This window comes from Culex quinquefasciatus, chromosome 2 (genome assembly GCF_015732765.1).
Source record: "Culex quinquefasciatus strain JHB chromosome 2, VPISU_Cqui_1.0_pri_paternal, whole genome shotgun sequence".
Lineage (NCBI taxonomy): Eukaryota > Metazoa > Arthropoda > Insecta > Diptera > Culicidae > Culex > Culex quinquefasciatus.
The window spans coordinates 90,575,847-90,593,661 of NC_051862.1; the positions used below are offsets into that span (position 1 = coordinate 90,575,847).

Consider the following 17,815-nt stretch of genomic DNA (forward strand, 5'->3'; position numbering starts at 1 on the left):
TAACCATTAAGCCACGGAGCCGGTTGAATGGGACGTGGTTCTCTGTATGGCTTTTTGCGAGATGAGAGCAGAGGACAACAATCATTAGGGTGTTTCAGCCAAACAAAAAAGTTCTCAGATTACGGCAAACCGAAGTTCCCCCTGTAGAGGGTACCCATAGGGACTCTCATGCCAAATATCAGCCCATTTGGTTGAGAATTGGCCTGTCCCCAGCGGTTTAAAGTTTACATGGAAATCACTATGGGATTTTTGTGCTTTTCCTTCAATCGTTCCTACAGGTCTGGGGACAACATGGATTTACCCGAAATAAAGACAGGTGTGTAAGGGATGGTCCAAAGAACACATTCCAGAAGGAAAAACGGTTGTCCGTTCTGTCCCCAAGGTGCGCATTGAATCGACGTCCGGTGTCTCAAAAACGACGAATGCCGACGCCAATTGAGCTTTTATTTTCAATGGTTACTACGTAGTTGTGATGTGTTTTGAATGGTAAACATGAAACAAATGTCAGAACGTCTCAATGCAAGCAGAAAGCTTTAGTTTGCGGTCCTGGGACCAGGCTTTCCTGGTGGGAAAACTACATCGAATTTTGTTTTTTTTTTGCATCTGGATGCTTGGAATGATTAAGTGTTACCAACGGTTTAAGACTAGTGTTGGTTGTTGCAGCAGTATTTCCTGACCGATATGCAGGATTCTTGCTGGCTCCGTTAGACTATAACAAAAAGTAAATATTTTCTTCAACTAGCCTTCCCGCCCTCCCTCTTCAAAATCAGGCAGCGGATGTCCAAAAGTCTTCAATAGGCGAACAACCACTGCCTCCCATCAATAGTGTACCTTATAAAAAATCGAGTGCAATCTGCTCATAACAATTTTAGTCACATTTCCATGTTTGTCATAGTGGGTTCATCACCCCTCAACCACCTTGACCAAAATAATGATTGCTAACCAACTGCACTTATGAACAATGAATTTTCCAAGAATTTTTCAATTAAATGTTGTACTCTTGCTTGAAATTTCTTTTTTTTAAATCGAAAAATTAAATTGAAATTGAAAGCACTGAAAAGTAATTGATTTGAAGACAGCAGTTTTTTTATTTCTTTGTTTTAAAAGTAATGATATTCAATAAAATAATGTTTTAATATACGGTTAATGTAAGAAATTGTTAATCTTCTTATGTATTTGTAATGTGAAGTAAAAACCGAAACACAACAATAAGTAAATGAATTTTTTTATTTGAGGCCGCGCTGGGCAGGACCAAGTCGGATGACGATTTCGAAGAATCATGACTACGCTAAATGGTGACATCGGACTTGCGGATGACGCCAGGACCACGCTCGATGACGAGCTGGCGAGATCGGACGGGATGACGGGCAGGCGAGATCGGACTTGTTGCTGGACGTTTGTTTGTTAGTTTGTTCAATCGTTCCAACTGCAGCTTCCTCTTGTCCGATTGGCTACAGATTGAAGAGTTAAATAAGAGTGTAGCAGGAACATTTAATTTAAAACATACATTCCACGATAAATCACATGGCATGGATAGTTCCGTCCTGAAATGAGTTCTATCCTCCTCCGATTTCAAAGTGGTTCGGGATTTTTGCTTGTAAAGTCCTAAAATTACTTTAATTTAGTAAACTGGAACAAACCATTCTGATAAAACGAAATTGTTAAATTTATACCTCTCCAAGTGTCGTACAAATCTTGCAAATGGGCATTGATCTTTGTTCGTGGTACTTTTAAAGCACTTTCCGCCAACCGAGAGATTTCCAAGGCGGCATTCTTGATCGAAAGCTTGTCGTATCGATTCCGGTGCAAAAGAGCGTTTAAAAGCTCTCTGTTCGTCGGGGAGCGATGCAGGGGCAGATTTTCCTCCAGATTTCCCACCAGGAAAGCCTGGTTCCAGGACCGCAAACTAAAGCTTTCTGCTTTCATTGAGACGTTCTGACATTTGTTTCATGTTTACCATTCAAAACACATCACAACTACGTAGTAACCATTGAAAATAAAAGCTCAATTGGCGTCGGCATTCGTCGTTTTTGAGACACCGGACGTCGATCCAATGCGCACCTTGGGGACAGAACGGACAACCGTTTTTCCTTCTGGAATGTGTTCTTTGGACCATCCCTTACACACCTGTCTTTATTTCGGGTGAATCCATGTTGTCCCCAGACCTGTAGGAACGATTGAAGGAAAAGCACAAAAATCCCATAGTGATTTCCATGTAAACTTTAAACCGCTGGGGACAGGCCAATTCTCAACCAAATGGGCTGATATTTGGCATGAGAGTCCCTATGGGTACCCTCTACAGGGGGAACTTCGGTTTGCCGTAATCTGAGAACTTTTTTGTTTGGCTGAAACACCCTAACAATCATATCAACGTTTCCACTTTACCCGGGCTAATGACCGGCAGTTCCAGTTCACGATGAATTCCCTTCATATGTTAAAAACCACTTATGATTTTGGCACATATTCCGTTTGTCAGCGTTTCCTGTCATTACTGGCGGGAAAAATCTACGTGGAATCAGCTGTGCAGACCTCAAGTGTGACAGGAATGCAGGTTGAGCGACTCCCACGGGCACCTTGAAATTTTTTGTTTTGTTAAGTTTTAATGGAATGGACAAAGTTGCTTATCTTTCACATACATTTTTTATTTACATTTACACAAACGAATCTAAAAGCTTAGAGTGTAGAGGGTGACTATTCTCGAGATTTTCAATTTCCCGGGAATCGAGAGTTGAATTTGGAAATTTCCCGGGAGTTCCCGGGACCCGGTAGTGTTTATAACTATGCTAATAGTGCCAGTCATGTATAAAGAAAAGTTATAAATGTGTTTCTTTTCAATGAATTCAGTTACGATTTATTCATACTTATTCAATGAAACGTTAATTAGTAGCCTCATTATTTTTGGGAACTATGATCTACCTCTTGATTTTTTTTCTGAATCTGCAATACAATTTGTTGTATGAACTTGTTATTAGATTTTTGTGAAATAAAAAAAAAATAGCTAATATATAATTTCCCAGTATCGAGATTTTTACAATATGATAAATAGCGACTCAAAACAACAACTTAAAGATGTTAAAGAAATAGTAATCAGGAAAACCCGAATGTTGACATTTGGCTGACTTAACAAAGATTTCCAGAGTTTTTTTTTCTAAAATATAATTTAATATTGAGGTTTAAGCTAAACACAAAATTACTCCATGACATCAAAAAAGGAAATTACCTTGATACAGCGAAATTAAATTGATAAGAATTAAAAAAAATAGATTATAAGGATTGCTATGCTTGAAAGAGGATATGGAAATTATACTTATCTTGAAAAGGCTTTTCCCTCTTAGAAATAATAAACAAAAATATAAACAAATTAGACTTTCTTCTTGTGGCTAACTGCTAACTATGCTTTAATGTAAATTTTGGGGTCCACATTATTTTAAGTTCTCCCATTTATAGATATTGGAATTTTTGATAAGTTAAAATTTACACTTTCTGAATTAGAAGATAAGAGAAGCATTGGTTCATTCGAACTTGAACATCTTACATTGAACATCCAATGTTCTAAACAATTTCGAATTTTCAAATGTTGTTTTTTTTCTGATTAGTTTATATAATTTTGCTTCGACCAAATTTCCCGGGAATCGAGAGGTTCAAAATGGTCGATTTCCGGGAATTCCGCTTGTCACCCTCTATTTGAGTGTAATGGTTTTTATACAAAATTTTAAGAAACTTTAGATGTCGAAAAATAAACACAAAAAAAATTCAATGTGTTAAAAAGGTAAAAACTAATTGCCTTTGTTTGAAGCTATGAATTTTCAAAAAACAAATTTTAGGAATTTTATATCAATCAAAAAACACAGTCACAAGAGAAATATTGTTTAAAAAATAAATTGAAAAAAATAGTTTCAAAAGGAATCCATCCAAAACAAGTTTCAAAAGGAATCCATTTTCTAATCAGTTGAATTATTTTTTCAGGAATTCAGGAAAATTGTTTGCTGATACCATGAAATTTAAGCCAGGTCAGATCAAATTCTGCTTAAAAAGATAAAACAACACTCTGCTATTTTCAGTCAACATTAATCCTAAAGCAACTTTTCGTTACAACCTATCTGTATGGGAAATCAATAGTATATCTTTTAATCGATTGAAATGGTTTAAAAATAATAAAACATTAATTTGAATATTCTTCAAAGAATTAAACTGTGGTTGGATTTTTTAGCTGTTATATTTATTTCATCAATTACCATTATATTATTAAAACTCTTGAAGCAATCGCTGAAAATTTAAGTAAACATATCAAAATGATGAAAAATTTGAAGGGGCGCCAAATTGATGCTTCGCCAAGGGCGCCGTGGACCCAAGGTACGGCTCTGAAGGGGATTATTATGCAACTTGCATGCACCTCGGAAATTCCTCCTGGAGGTTGTTGGGGAGACTATTCTGAGTCAGAAAAATTGATTTCCAAAATATTCTGTCGGTGAAAACTGATTTTATCTCGATTTGAAGTTAAAAAACCTAACATTTCACCTAAAACCTCAAAAATACGTCTAAAATCTCGGTCTAACTCTAGACAAAGATGTAAATTATCATCAAAATATCAATTCTTAGTTCCCAAAATATATTCCTGACATAGTACACCTTAAATCGGTCCATTACTTGAGTCCCAGCGTCATGAGAAGGTGTAAAATAGTGTTTTTTCTTAAAAAATATTTTCAAATTGCTCTGGTAAATAAACTGTCATGTCTGAATTCAAAAACAAATGTTGTAGAATTTTGCGAACAAAATATAGAACAATTTTGCAGAAAAAAGAATGAAATTTTATCCATTTTCAGTAAAGTTAGTGGGAAAATTGTTGCCAATTTTCAAAATTCTTCGATATTTAACTCATTCCTGTTATTAACAGCTACTACGATCATACTCAGTAGGATGTAACAAAAATTACTTTTTGGCGGTCATTCAGGGGCTGGTTCTGGTGGGCATACTGAGCTCAAATCTCAAATATGAGCTTAATTGAACTTAATAGAAGCTGTCGCTTTGCATTTTAATTTTAAATGGGATTTAACCAGTAAAAAACATGGTTTTTCAAAAGTGTAGATTTTTAGGCACTTTAGCCACTAAAGCGTGTATCTTTAACATCATTGGCATGTAGGACAGATCCTTGCGCATGTTTTTTGATGATAATTTACATCTTTGTCTAGAGTTAGACCGAGATTTTAGACGTATTTTTGAGGTTTTAGGTGAAATATTAGGTTTTTTTACTTCAAATCGAGATATAATCAGTTTTCACCGACAGAATATTTTGGAAATCGATTTTTCTGACTCAGAATATTCTCCCCAACAACCTCCAGGAGGAATTTCCGAGGTGCATGCAAGTTGCATAATAATCCCCTTCTTACCCACCGTGAAAAATGTCTCTTTCGACGACATTCATTCCGAAACCCAAAATCCGGATCCAAAGGAATAACTCTACCGTTTGTTTCTAAGAGACTATGATTTTTCGAGAGGAAAAAGAACACGATGATTTGAAATATTTATTTTTTTCCATTTCCCATAAGTTGTTTACCAATACACAAAAGTGCACTTTCGTAATACACTTTAAACGTCAAAATCATTTTTTATTTGTGAGTGCGATTTGAACTTTGTCGAAACCCTTGGTCTGGTCGAAACGAAAATATTCTCCCATTAAAAAACTGACCATATTTTGCAGTTGATCAAAGCACGACCTCCTTGACGACCTCCTTGTTTTTTTGTAGTTAAATAGCTTTTCTTAGCCGCAAAACTCCACCAACTGCGAAGAAACTGCAATGATCTTGATGAAATTTGTCGTTTTGTTGATTCCAAAACATTTTATTGTGGATTTAGCTCGTAGCTGGATTTTCTGGCATCTTCTCACGGTCATTGGAAACGGTCTTCCCAGTTGGAGTGAAAAATTTCAATTTTTAGAAAAATTATGGATTAAAATTTTGGTTTTTAATCACTTCTCCGACACCATGAATAATTGTTTGAACATGCTCGCAATTTTTTTATGCGGTCGGAAAAATATTATTTTTCATGAAAAAACTTTCATTATTAATCACATAATCACCCCTAATTCTGGCTCGATGCCGCCATCATGCGACCGCGTGCTCCGTTTGTTTGTCAACAAAGCTGCAGCTGGATGGTGAAACGAAGTGAGGGGGGAGAGATTTTGACATTTTTATGCCCGAATCTGGCATAAAAATGTCTATTTCGTCGGTCGTTTCCAGCGACCGAGTCCAGCTAGGAACTGATCGTACAATATCAACACGGAGAAAAAAGAGTTCCCAAAATCGTGAACAAGCGTTCATGAAAATGGGAACCTCGAACAAAGTGTTCAAATTTCATGGTACGTTTTTCAAAATCGCTTGTTCACGATTTTGGGAACTCTTTTTTCTCCGTGAACCGACGAATCGAACTCATGAATAAAGCTAACAAGTGAAGCAAAATGTCAAATTTTGTTTTGACAGTTGCGATCTCGTTCTGATGGCGAGCAGAAGAGTAAGAATAAGAAAAATAAAAAGAAGACCAGCTTCAAAATCAAATTGCTGGTGTGATGTCCGTTCGTCTGTGTTGTAAGTGCCCGCTGACCAGGGAAGTTAATAGCATGCATTGTCCGGTCGATTTTAGTTTAAACAAATCGGCATGAAACATTTAATTCACGGTGCATGCCCGCTTTATAGATTCCACGGAATATCAAATCGAAAACCAAATGATATCCAAATTTTCTGCAACGCGGTGGCTCTGAACGCCACCGGCAGTGACAGCCAAGATGGCGGCCATCTCGGTAAAACTCGTTGGATAAATGTACAACTCTCGCTGAAAAAATCTTCTTTTTGCAACTTGTTGCATAAACTACTATTAAATACTTAAAAATACTCAACCTTGAAAGTATAGTTTTAGTTGGCACGACGTGAACAAATTGATCGTCGGTTGAAAGACGATGACACGATGGTCAATCTTTTTATGATTACCATCGACAAGGGTGCAATGGACCATATTTCAAATATTCCTTACGCAAAATTGGCCCTCGATAAACTCCGAGGTTGCATTGGAGGAATCCCAGATTTCACTACACTATAACCAACACAAGACGACAATGAGTAGAACATCGCCATCCAGCGGAAAACTCTGAAACTGGCAGAGTATTTTGAATTTAGGTTATCACATTTTACGCACGTTGATCAAAATCGTGTTATAGTTCATTTCGCACTACGGGTATCTCCGCCCAGCCCCTAGGTTAGATGCAGCACATGCGAAGTTTACAACTACTCGAATTTGCTGGCTCTGGACGGGTCGACAATAGCTCATCAGTTGGATGATGAAAACTGTGGTTTCCGCTGATGAGTCTCTCTATTCTCTTTCTTCTCATAACCAAAAAGCACACAATAGTTATTTCGTAGTTCTCCTAAAGATTAGCAACGATCGCCGTCGTCGCGGGTGGTAGTTTAACCATCAGTACGAAGAGAAGTGTGCCATCCGTTACCATTTCATTTCGGTGGTCAATCAAATATATGTACTGATGAAGTAAGACAAAATGCATACACTGCAAATTGAACGTTTGTAAAGATTCTATATATTAGCAAGCAAGCTTAGACTAACTTTCGTGCTTTTGACTGACGACCGTGATAGAAAAGTGTTACGATCTCATAAAATTTGAACTACCAATCAATGTAAAACTGAAAGAATTGGACTCAGTCTTATGAACCATTGTTCCGGATCGAGCCCTTCAAATTGTGGACTGTATTGCGGGGGAGTTTCTTCTGCTCGTCCAGAGCGCACTTCGACAGAGGTCAACGACCTCACACCCAAACTTCTTCACCCGTAGGCCGAATAAAAACACAAGTTGTTGTGCGGAACAACTTTATTGCGCGACGAACTAACGGTACAAGTACGCGGGGTGGCTTAAGAACCGAGCCGGGCAAACGGCGCAATGTACAAATAAACTTAATTTCTAAACATGCCGCCCGCCTTGAAACCTGTGGTTTCAACCATTTCAAAAAACCTTCTACCTTCTTCTTCCACTAATACTAATTACATGTCTAATATTCTTAGGGCTAACTTCACAACACTTCAATAATTCATTCGAACTTCAACTGCTGTTGTAAACAAACTGCTGCCATCGTGGGGTGAAAATCGTGGACGACGCAGCTGGATTGTGCTGCAATTCTGCTTCTACTGCAACTCTGCTCCCTGCATCAGGTCACCTGCTGCTTCGGTGCTGCCGCTGCAGCATTCTCGTGGGGGTTGCCGCCGAGTAGCGGTCGTGGTGGTGTTTTTGCTGCCGTTGCAGCCTCTGCTTCGCGTCGTCAGCATTCGCCAGCTCGCTGGCCGTGTGCTGACCTTCTGGTGCAGCCTTGCGCTGCGAATCTTCGGAGTGGGTGGGTCGCATGCTCCAGCGGAACACGCTCTGCTTCGGGTGGGACAACTGTCGACCACAGAGTGCACACGGTTGGGTGCAGTTGCATCGGTTGATGCCTTCTTCGTCTTCGTTGAAATGCCATCTTGTTGATGTTGATTTCGTTGCAGGTTTCCTCGGGGAGAGATTTGCTGTAGTATTCTGGTGGAGATTTCTGTAAAACCGGAACAACTTACCTAGCCAGGTAACGATGATACTGGGCCCGCAGGCCATAAAGGTGTTACGCTGGTGGTGTGTTGTTCGCCGGTGTTCTGGTCGTCGCTGTGCTGTTGTTGCGGACGAGGATGCGTTTTGTGCAGGTGGACTTTCGGACGTCGATGTAGTTGGTGGTGTGCCTCGGACAGAACTTGGATGTAGTAGGTGTATGTAGCGTGCGTAAACTGGAACAACTTACCCCACCAGGTGAATTCTGGCGCTCGATCCGCAGATCATCGGTGAATTCCTGGGGGCGTTGTCCTTTGCTGGCTTGGGATGTCTTCGACTTCGTACTTCGTGGTCGTCGGGGAAGTCGATCGGCGCATGAGCTGGCCAAGCTCAATGCCGAACGAGCAGCCGAGACCGACTGGCAGGATCCATGGGTCCTCCAGTGAGACGTGGTAGCGTGGGAGGATTTACTACCAATGATAGGGTGTGATTAACGACATGACAACATACAATCCCAAAACCAGGTGAGCGCCTTGCGCGCTCAGCTCGGGCAGACAGGTGTCTACCGAGTAGAGAGACTGGATCGCGTCCAGTGAAATTTCTTCTACGACAACTTAACATGCACACATACATCCTACAAACACCAACATAACCTTCGAGAATGGATGACGCAGGAGCGTCGGGGTGCACAGCGAGTGCTTAATCAGACGTCGATTGATTTAATTCTTGGTTGTCCCGAATGGGAAGCGCGCAGAACTTCGAGATCGCTCGATCGAAGCGTCCGGTTGCCGTGCGAACGGTCACAACGCGCACGTTGCCGTCCGTTCCGCGAAACACGTGCAGTACTCGACCAAGTTTCCACTTCTGGGGAGGCGCGTTTTCGTCCTTGATCAGCACCATCGTACCAACGGCGACGTTGTTTCGCTCCTTCGTCCACTTCGTCCGACTTTGGAGGTTGGACAGGTACTGCGTACTCCACTTCTTCCAAAGTTGCTGCGTAAAACGTTGCGCGTTTTGCCACATTGCCAAGCGGTTTTGTGGCACTCCTTCCAAATCTGGCTCAGCGATGGCCGTGAGGGGACGCTGGATCAGGAAATGCCCGGGCGTTAGCGCTTCAAAGTCCTGCGGGTCGTTACTGATCGGAGTCAACGGTCTCGAGTTGAGCACAGCTTCGATTTGCGCTAGGGCAGTTAGCATCTCATCCATCTTCAGTACTTGCAGTCCGAATGTCTTCTTCAGGTGAGTTTTGAACGACTTGACCTGCGACTCCCACAGGCCGCCAAAGTTCGGTGAGCGTGGTGGAATGAAACTAAACTCGATCCCATCTTCCAGCGCGGTCTTCGTGACGACATCCTGGAACTGCTGCTTGTAGAACAGCCGGTGCAGCTCCATCAGGTCGTTCTTCGCTCCGACGAACGTGGTGGCGTTGTCGCACTTGATCTGCAGCGGTTTGCCGCGGCGTGCCACGAACCTTCTCAACGCTGCGATGAATGCCTGGGACGTCAGGTCGGAGACTAGTTCCAGATGGACAGCCTTCACAGCGAGACACACAAATACGGCCACGTAGCACTTCACAGGCTTCGCCCTGCGATTCGGGTAGCTGACGAGGAATGGGCCACAGTAGTCCACGCCCACGTGGAGGAACGGTGGCGCTGGATTCACTCGTTCAGCAGGCAGATCCGCCATGATCTGCTCGATCACCTTCGGCTTACTTTTGAAGCAACTGATGCATTCGTGGATGACCTGTCTCGCTAGGCTGTGGACGTTGACAGGCCAGAACTTCGAGCGGACGCTCGCAATGAGCAGCTGTTGCCCTGCGTGAAACAGTCTTTCGTGGAAGTACATCACTACCAGTCGAGTGAACGGATGGTGATGGTCCAGAATGAGGGGGTGCTTCCGGTTGGTCGAGATCTGCGCGTTCGAGAGACGACCACCGACTCGCATGACGCCATCCACCAGTTGTGGGTTGAGGCGTGCAATCTTCGACGTTGGGTGGACCACACCATCGGCCTTCAGGCAATGCATTTCTCCAGGGAAACATTCTTCTTGCGACAGTCGAACCAAAAACAGCACAGCTTCTTCTAATTCTTCGGATTTCAGGAATCCAACTCTCCTAACAGCTCGATTCTTCGGTGAAAGGTTGAACTTGGACCTTTGCAGCCAAGTCACCAAGCGTACCAACTCCATGTACGAGCCACACAGTCCAAACAACCAGTGCGGAGGTCGCACTTGAGTGGGAAATGCTGGGGTGACACGTTCTTCCAGTATTTCTGGGTCAAAGTCCGCCAAGGACACACGTTGTGTTCGTGGCCAATTCTCCCGATCTTGAACGACCCAGCGCGGCGCTTCGTAGAAGTCAGTTCGGTACTGTAGTAGCGCCGGCGACATTCCTCGCGAGATGATATCTGCGGGATTCTCTTCTCCAGGCACGTGTCCCCAGATTGCGTTCCTCGTAATGTGCTGAATCTCCGAGACCCGATTTCCAACAAACGGCTTCCAACGTGACGGGGTGACGCAAGCCATCCAAGCGTGATCATCGAGTCCGTCCAGCAGAACAACTGTGCAGCTGGTAGAATCGACTGCACCTTCTCGTACATGTGGGACAACAACAAACCAGACGACAACTCCAAGCGTGGAATGTTGACCTTTTTCTTCTTGCGCTTCAGGTTCTCCATCGGAGCTACCTTGGACTTGGCCAAGAACAGTCGACACGTGACGGAACCGTCAAGCGCAGTGCAGCGGAGGTAGAGGCCGGCACCGTAAGCTCGCTCTGAGGCGTCACAGAAACCGTGGATCTGGATCTCGACGCAATCGGTGCTGAACCCAATCCAGCGCGGCACTTTAATCGTTGCGACCGCCATCAAACTCATACGATAGTCTCTCCACAGCTGCTGCAGCGATTCGTCGAGCGGTACATCCCAGTCGCTCTTTATCCTCCACAGCTGTTGGCAGATTATTTTTGCTTGAACGACCACCGGAGCCAAGAAACCATCGGGATCAAACAGCATCGCAGAGTCCGAGTGGACCGTGCGCTTCGTGATGGGGAACAGTTCCGACTTCCATTGTGGGAGAACGAAGCAGAACATGTCGGTTGACACCTCCCATCGTAATCCCAGCGTCTTCACCGTTGTTTTCGCAGGATCGATCTCGAGCGTGCTGCGTTCGTCCTTCAGGTGCTTCGGGAGCCGCTTGATCAGCTCTGGGCAGTTCGAGTTCCACTTCCTCAGCGTGAACCCAGCTGAATCGGTGACCTGCCGGACTTCCTTCATCAGCGTACTTGCTTCTTCGATGCTGTCTGCGCCAGACAGCATGTCATCAACGTAAAAATCTTCTTGGATGACGCGAGACGCCACTGGATGGCTTTCCGCGCAATCTTCTCAAGCTTCTTCAAGCACCTGGTAGCGAGATACGGAGCGCTGGACGTTCCGTAGGTGACGGTCGAAAGCTCGTACGTCTTGACGGGCTCGTCTTCGTTGTCTCTCCAGTAGATGCGTTGCAAGCGTTGGTCGGACAGCGTCACGCGAATTTGCCTGTACATCTTCTCCACATCAGCGATCAACGCGAATCGATGCAAGCGGAACCGTAGCACGGTCGAGAGGAGATCGCTTTGCACGACCGGTCCTACCATCAACGCGTCGTTGAGGGACACACCACTGGAGGTGCCGCAGGATCCGTCGAAGACCACGCGCAGTTTAGTGGTCGTGCTGTCGGGTTTCAGAACTGCATGGTGCGGCAGGTAGTAGACGGGGCCTTCTCCGCTGTCCTCCTTCACTTCTCGCATGTGCTTCATGAGCAGGTACTCATGCACAAACTCCGTGTACATGAACTTCAGTGCGGGATTCGTCGTGAACCGCTTCTCCATGCCGATGAACCGCTTCATCGCCATGTTTCTGGACTCGCCCAGCTTCTCGATGACTCGTTGCTTCTTCGGCAAGGTCACCACGAATCTTCCTTCTGCGTCTCGAATCGTCGTCTTGTTGAACAGCTCTTCGCACGTGGACTCTTCCACAGAGTGGGTGCTGTTGACGTGACACGACTCCAGTTCCCAGAACCTCTCCATCAACTCCTTCAGGTCAACTGTTGAGCTGACGTAGGTTGCCGTGCGTGGGATACTGGGCGACGATGCGGGAACCTTTCCCGAGATTATCCACCCAAGCACAGTTTCTTGCAGCGTCGGACCGTCCTCGACGATCTTACGCCGACCAGCAGACAGCAGATCGAGGAAAAACTCAGCACCGATGATCATATCAATGGGACCAGGTTCTCCGAAGTGCGGATCAGCGAGGATGATGTCACTGGGGAGCATCAACTGGCTGACGTCGACCGGTGTGGCGGGTAGATCACTGGAAATCTTCTGCAGCAAGTGGAACCGCATTTCCTCCGAGAACGACGAGATCGTATCCAACCGCGGCTGGATCTTCGCACGTACGGCCTTCAGCGACGTCGCCGAGCCGTTTCCGATGCCCTGTACTCTCAGTACGTCGGGTGTTGTCCGGAACTTCAGCTTCTTCGAAAAGGTGCTAGTCATGTAGCAGAACTCGGAACACGAATCCAGAAGTGTCCGAGCGAGCGAATAGTTTCCGAACTGGTCTTCAACACGAACTACAGCCGTGGACATGAGGACTTGGCGGGACAGTGTGGGTGCATTTTGTGCGGGGAGGGATGCCGCATTGAGGGTGGTGGAATTGCGAGAGTCTGTGGGTGGTGGTGGGTGAGTGTTTCGAGAAGTGGATTGGTGCACGGGGTAGGAACTTGTGGTTGGTTGGGTGGAACTGTTCTGTGTCTGGCCTTGCTGTCTCGTGTGTTGTTGTTGTCCAGCTGCTGGGGGTCGATTTTGCGTATTCTGAACGGAGGATCTTCTTTGACGAGCGCCAGCAGGTGCCGGCGTGTCATAATGCAGCAACGTGTGATGTCTAGCGCCGCAGCGGGAACACGAACCACGAGAACATCCATCGGCGTAATGACCAGCATTCAAACAATTCCTGCACAGCCGACGACGATTTACTTCCTCCACTCGTTGAGACACAGACATGTTTCTCAGCTTGCTACAATTGAACGGCATGTGAAACGTCTCTCCACAGAACAGGCAGCGCCGTTGTGACTGCGAGGAAGTGTGAGCGGTTGAGATTCTCGATCGGTTCTGCCGTCCGTCTCCTTCGCTGGGCCGGTTGGCCTTGATCGACTGCAGCACCGTACACTGGTCACGCAGAAACTCGATCAGAACCTCGTACTTCGGCACAGCTTTCGAGTTGTGGTACGATTCCCACAGTCGCAGCGTGGCATGATCCAAACGCGCGCAGAGCATGTGGACCAGGATCGTCGACCAGGCTTCCGTTCCTTCACCGAGCTTCTTCAGCATCTGGAGGTTCGTCTCGAACTCGCTGATCAAGTGAGACAGACCGTCACAGCTCTCCTTCCGCAGCGGCTCGATGTCAAAGATCGCGTCCAGGTACGCCTTGACGATGAGCTTGTGGTTGTCGTACTTTTTCTCCAGTGCTTTCCAAGCAACGTCGTAGCCTTCTGCGGAGAAATCAACCGACAGGATCTCTAGCTGCGCCTCACCTTGCAGAGCGGACCTCAAGTAGGTGTACTTGTCGATGTCCGGCAGCTGCATGTTGGAGTGGATGAGGCTCTTGTAGGTGTCGCGAAACGGGATCCAGTCTTTCAGCGCGCCGCTGAAGTTGGGTAGCTTGATGTCCGGCAACTTAATGCGAGAGGTCGAACGATCGAAGCAGGATTCGTTGAGGTCAGCGGCAGGAGTGGGCTCAACCTTGACCGGGCGCAGCGCGACCAGCTTCGCCTTCACCACGAAGTACCTCTCCTCGACGTCACGAAGAGCCTTGTTGTACTCCATCTCACGCTGAACCACCAGATCAGCCAACCGCTTCTTCCGAGCCTCCTTTGACTCCCCAACAATTTCGTCCTCATCCTCGTCGTCGATCATGGCTTCGATCTTGCGGCGCACCTTGTAGAACTTCCGCATGGCCTCCTCCAAGGTGTCCAGCCGAATCGAGATCTGGTTCTCGTGCTCAGCCTTCTTGTACGCATCAACAAATGCTCCTACACCGTTGATCGAAAGGATTAACTGCCGCTCCTGCTTCTGCAAGTCCTTCAACTCGTCCATCCTTCACCGCCTTCACTCACCGTTGACCGCCAAAAATCTGGAACACTGCAACCGCGAACACCGAAACGATCGACTCCACGTTCTACGCGACCCGATTGACAGTGGGGAGAGACAGCCAAGGTGGAGTAACAGCAGTGGACAGACCGACAGAGAACAGACCAATTCAGGGCTTGCGCAGGAAAAAACCCAAACCACAACCCAAGAAATAAACGCTCTTGCGTAGAAAAAATCCAACTTCTTTATTAAAAAACGCTCGAAACAAATCCTCAATCACTCAACCCAAAATGGCACACACCTCACAAACGCACACACACACCTCATGCACCACATGCAACCCAAACACTTCCTGGTACGCTGCAGATCCTCCAGGAACCTCCGGTGGCAGCGTCCAGCACACACAAACACTCTCCTTCACAGCAGTCGCAGCTTCCGTCCGCCAGCCGCCGTAGATCAGCTCCCAGCAACGCCGCAGACCAGGAACGCTTCAGCTGCTTCTTCTCGTCAGCACCACCTCGCAGAGCAGCAAAAAAAGTGCAGCACAAAGCCGCAACAAACTGCGCGATGGCGCCAACTACCGCACACTCGCACTGTCCAAAATCGCGATGGCCACTATTCCGCGAACTGGCCACTTTTCACGCGCGCACAACACTCAAGTCCTTCCACTTCGGGCCGGCCACTTCGATCCGGCTCGAAGGACCAATGTTCCGGATCGAGCCCTTCAAATTGTGGACTGTATTGCGGGGGAGTTTCTTCTGCTCGTCCAGAGCGCACTTCGACAGAGGTCAACGACCTCACACCCAAACTTCTTCACCCGTAGGCCGAATAAAAACACAAGTTGTTGTGCGGAACAACTTTATTGCGCGACGAACTAACGGTACAAGTACGCGGGGTGGCTTAAGAACCGAGCCGGTCGAGTATCGGCAATCAACTTAAACTTTATTCTCAAATGTAAACACATTGAACCCGTAGGGCTCTCCCGTACGGTCACTCTTCTCTCTAAACATACTCTCTCTTCTCTCACGGTTCATCTTGAAACCGATCTAAAATATAGGGCAAACGGCGCAATGTACAAATAAACTTAATTTCTAAACAACCATCTTAACAAAAATCATCAAAATGATCATCACGAGTTTAACCATTCCCGGGGGATTGGAATGACCACTGCAGTAGAATTTGCGTAGATAAGCAAATAGTAGCTGTGGCATCCTAAATATTAGTGTAGTTTAGGTAGACCGCTGGAAGCGTGTAGAGTTGTGAGTGTAGGAGTGCGCAGCTGAGAGGTGGTGAGTCAGTCAGTGTTGGACGAATAAAGATGGAGCATGTCTCCCGGCTTGTGAAAGAATTTGTATTTGTTTTACTAGCCAATTAAATACGAGGATATCACATTGGCGTGGTGTTATAAAAAATCTGAATATTTTGGTGGAAAATTAGTGAAACGTGCGGCCGAATTCGGCGTGTTTATTTTTTTTATTTTTTTTTCGTGCGGGTCAGAATAAAGCATGTGATGACGGGTGTTTTGACATCGAAGTGTTGAGTTCAGCGACCATCGGAGCTTGTTTTGGCGAAAAAGCGGATTGACTTGGTGAGCATGTTCCGGTTAAGTTTTCTTTTGTTCGGCGTTGCACCGAGGGGATCCGTTAAGTGGTATATGTGTGTGTGAGCAGTGCTAATGCACTACGACGATTACCTTTGTGCGCCAGGGCTGGATCAAGGATATTCAGGAAATGTCATTAGGTCTACAGATGTTCCAACATTTGTACAGACATTTGGATCTTGTCAAGTTAACAACCCAATTTTGGGTAATTTCGTGAATGATGTTTTTTTTAATGGAATGGAGAACTGCATTCAAGTGGAAATATTAGAACTTACCGATAAGAAACAAAATGAAAAAAGCAACAAAATGTTCGAATGTGAAAAAGGAGTTGGACGTAAACAGAGTGATATTTGGAGAAGGGGAGCGGAGTCGGCAGTCTGCGTCCGTAGTATTTTATTTTAAGATTGGTCATCGAAACCGAAACTTTTTCGTTTTTGTATTCAAAAATCATTTGCGCTTGTTTAAAAATCTATTTTTTTTTTCAATTCAGGGCATATAAATATAGATACATTTTTTTTTGGAATGTTGTTATATTTATTTGGGATGTTGATATTTTTTTTCTCATACCACTCGTACACTTTGAGTGGTACGGTAAACATGCTGTGTTTTGTTTGCATTTCGTTTGAATAGTACAAGGTTTTAAATGCTTGCATGGTTAGTAAAAGTAGAGATATTTTGTTTTATTTTTGTGATAGATCAGCCACAGAGTAAGACAGAGTTCCCACTGCCTCTTGATTTTTGATTCAACTTTGTGGTACATCGCAGGTACATCGTACGTCTGCTACCAGCAAACCTTATGGAGCCAAAAAAAATGAAATGGTTACTCTGGGTTACTCTGTGGATCAGCCGAATATTTTTTTTTTCAAGTGTTATGGTTGTTTTTCATCAGAGTCGGCTTGATTTTTTTTGTTTTTCCGTCGGAATAGGAAGTAGGTATCGGTTTCAGTCTTGACCTAAGAATTTTTGAGTCTATGCGTTATTCCAGGTGTAGGAGTTGTCCCTGTTAATGTTTTTCAAGCAGGGAGGAAATTGAAATAAGTGTCGTCAACAATTCCCGTGTTAAATTTGTTGTAATTAAATATCAAACAACTTATCTAGTTCTTCTGAACAAATCGGCGTTTCAAATGGCAGAGCATGTTTGAGTGGTCCTTCTATTAAAAAGCATTGAAAAGATCGATGAAAGTTGAACATCATTGTGAACATAAAATTATTAATGAAACAGCTTGGTTGGAAGGTATTATTCTAGATTAAATTATTGGTTGTTTTGGCTGTCACTCAAAATTGGATTGAACTGTACTTAAGGGTGCACAGCAACCAAGGAAGTTGTTGTCTTCTTCTTCCAAAATTGTCAAACTTACGGACCCAATCCTGCAAGAATCTAATTGTAAAAATAGTCAAACTTTGTTGTAAATAACTACGAAGACAGTAATTTAGGGGATGAATAAAAAAATATATCGATAGTTCCCGTAGTATTGGAGATATTAAAATGTCTGTAACAGAAATCTGGGTGCGAAAGCTATGGTTGATG

The 17,815-nt window shown here is 44.7% G+C and overlaps 2 protein-coding genes across 2 annotated transcripts; both read right to left on the reverse strand.

Annotated features, from left to right (window-relative positions):
* Positions 1 to 9,268: 9,268 nt before the first annotated feature.
* LOC119766097 lies at positions 9,269 to 10,594 on the reverse strand. Its single transcript, XM_038250489.1, has one exon. It carries the CDS (start codon positions 10,592 to 10,594, stop codon positions 9,269 to 9,271), a length of 1,326 nt encoding a protein of 441 aa, XP_038106417.1.
* Positions 10,595 to 11,837: 1,243 nt separating this feature from the next.
* On the reverse strand, positions 11,838 to 14,693 carry LOC119766098. Its single transcript, XM_038250490.1, has one exon. The coding sequence runs from the start codon at positions 14,691 to 14,693 to the stop codon at positions 11,838 to 11,840; it is 2,856 nt and encodes a 951-aa protein (XP_038106418.1).
* Positions 14,694 to 17,815: the final 3,122 nt, after the last annotated feature.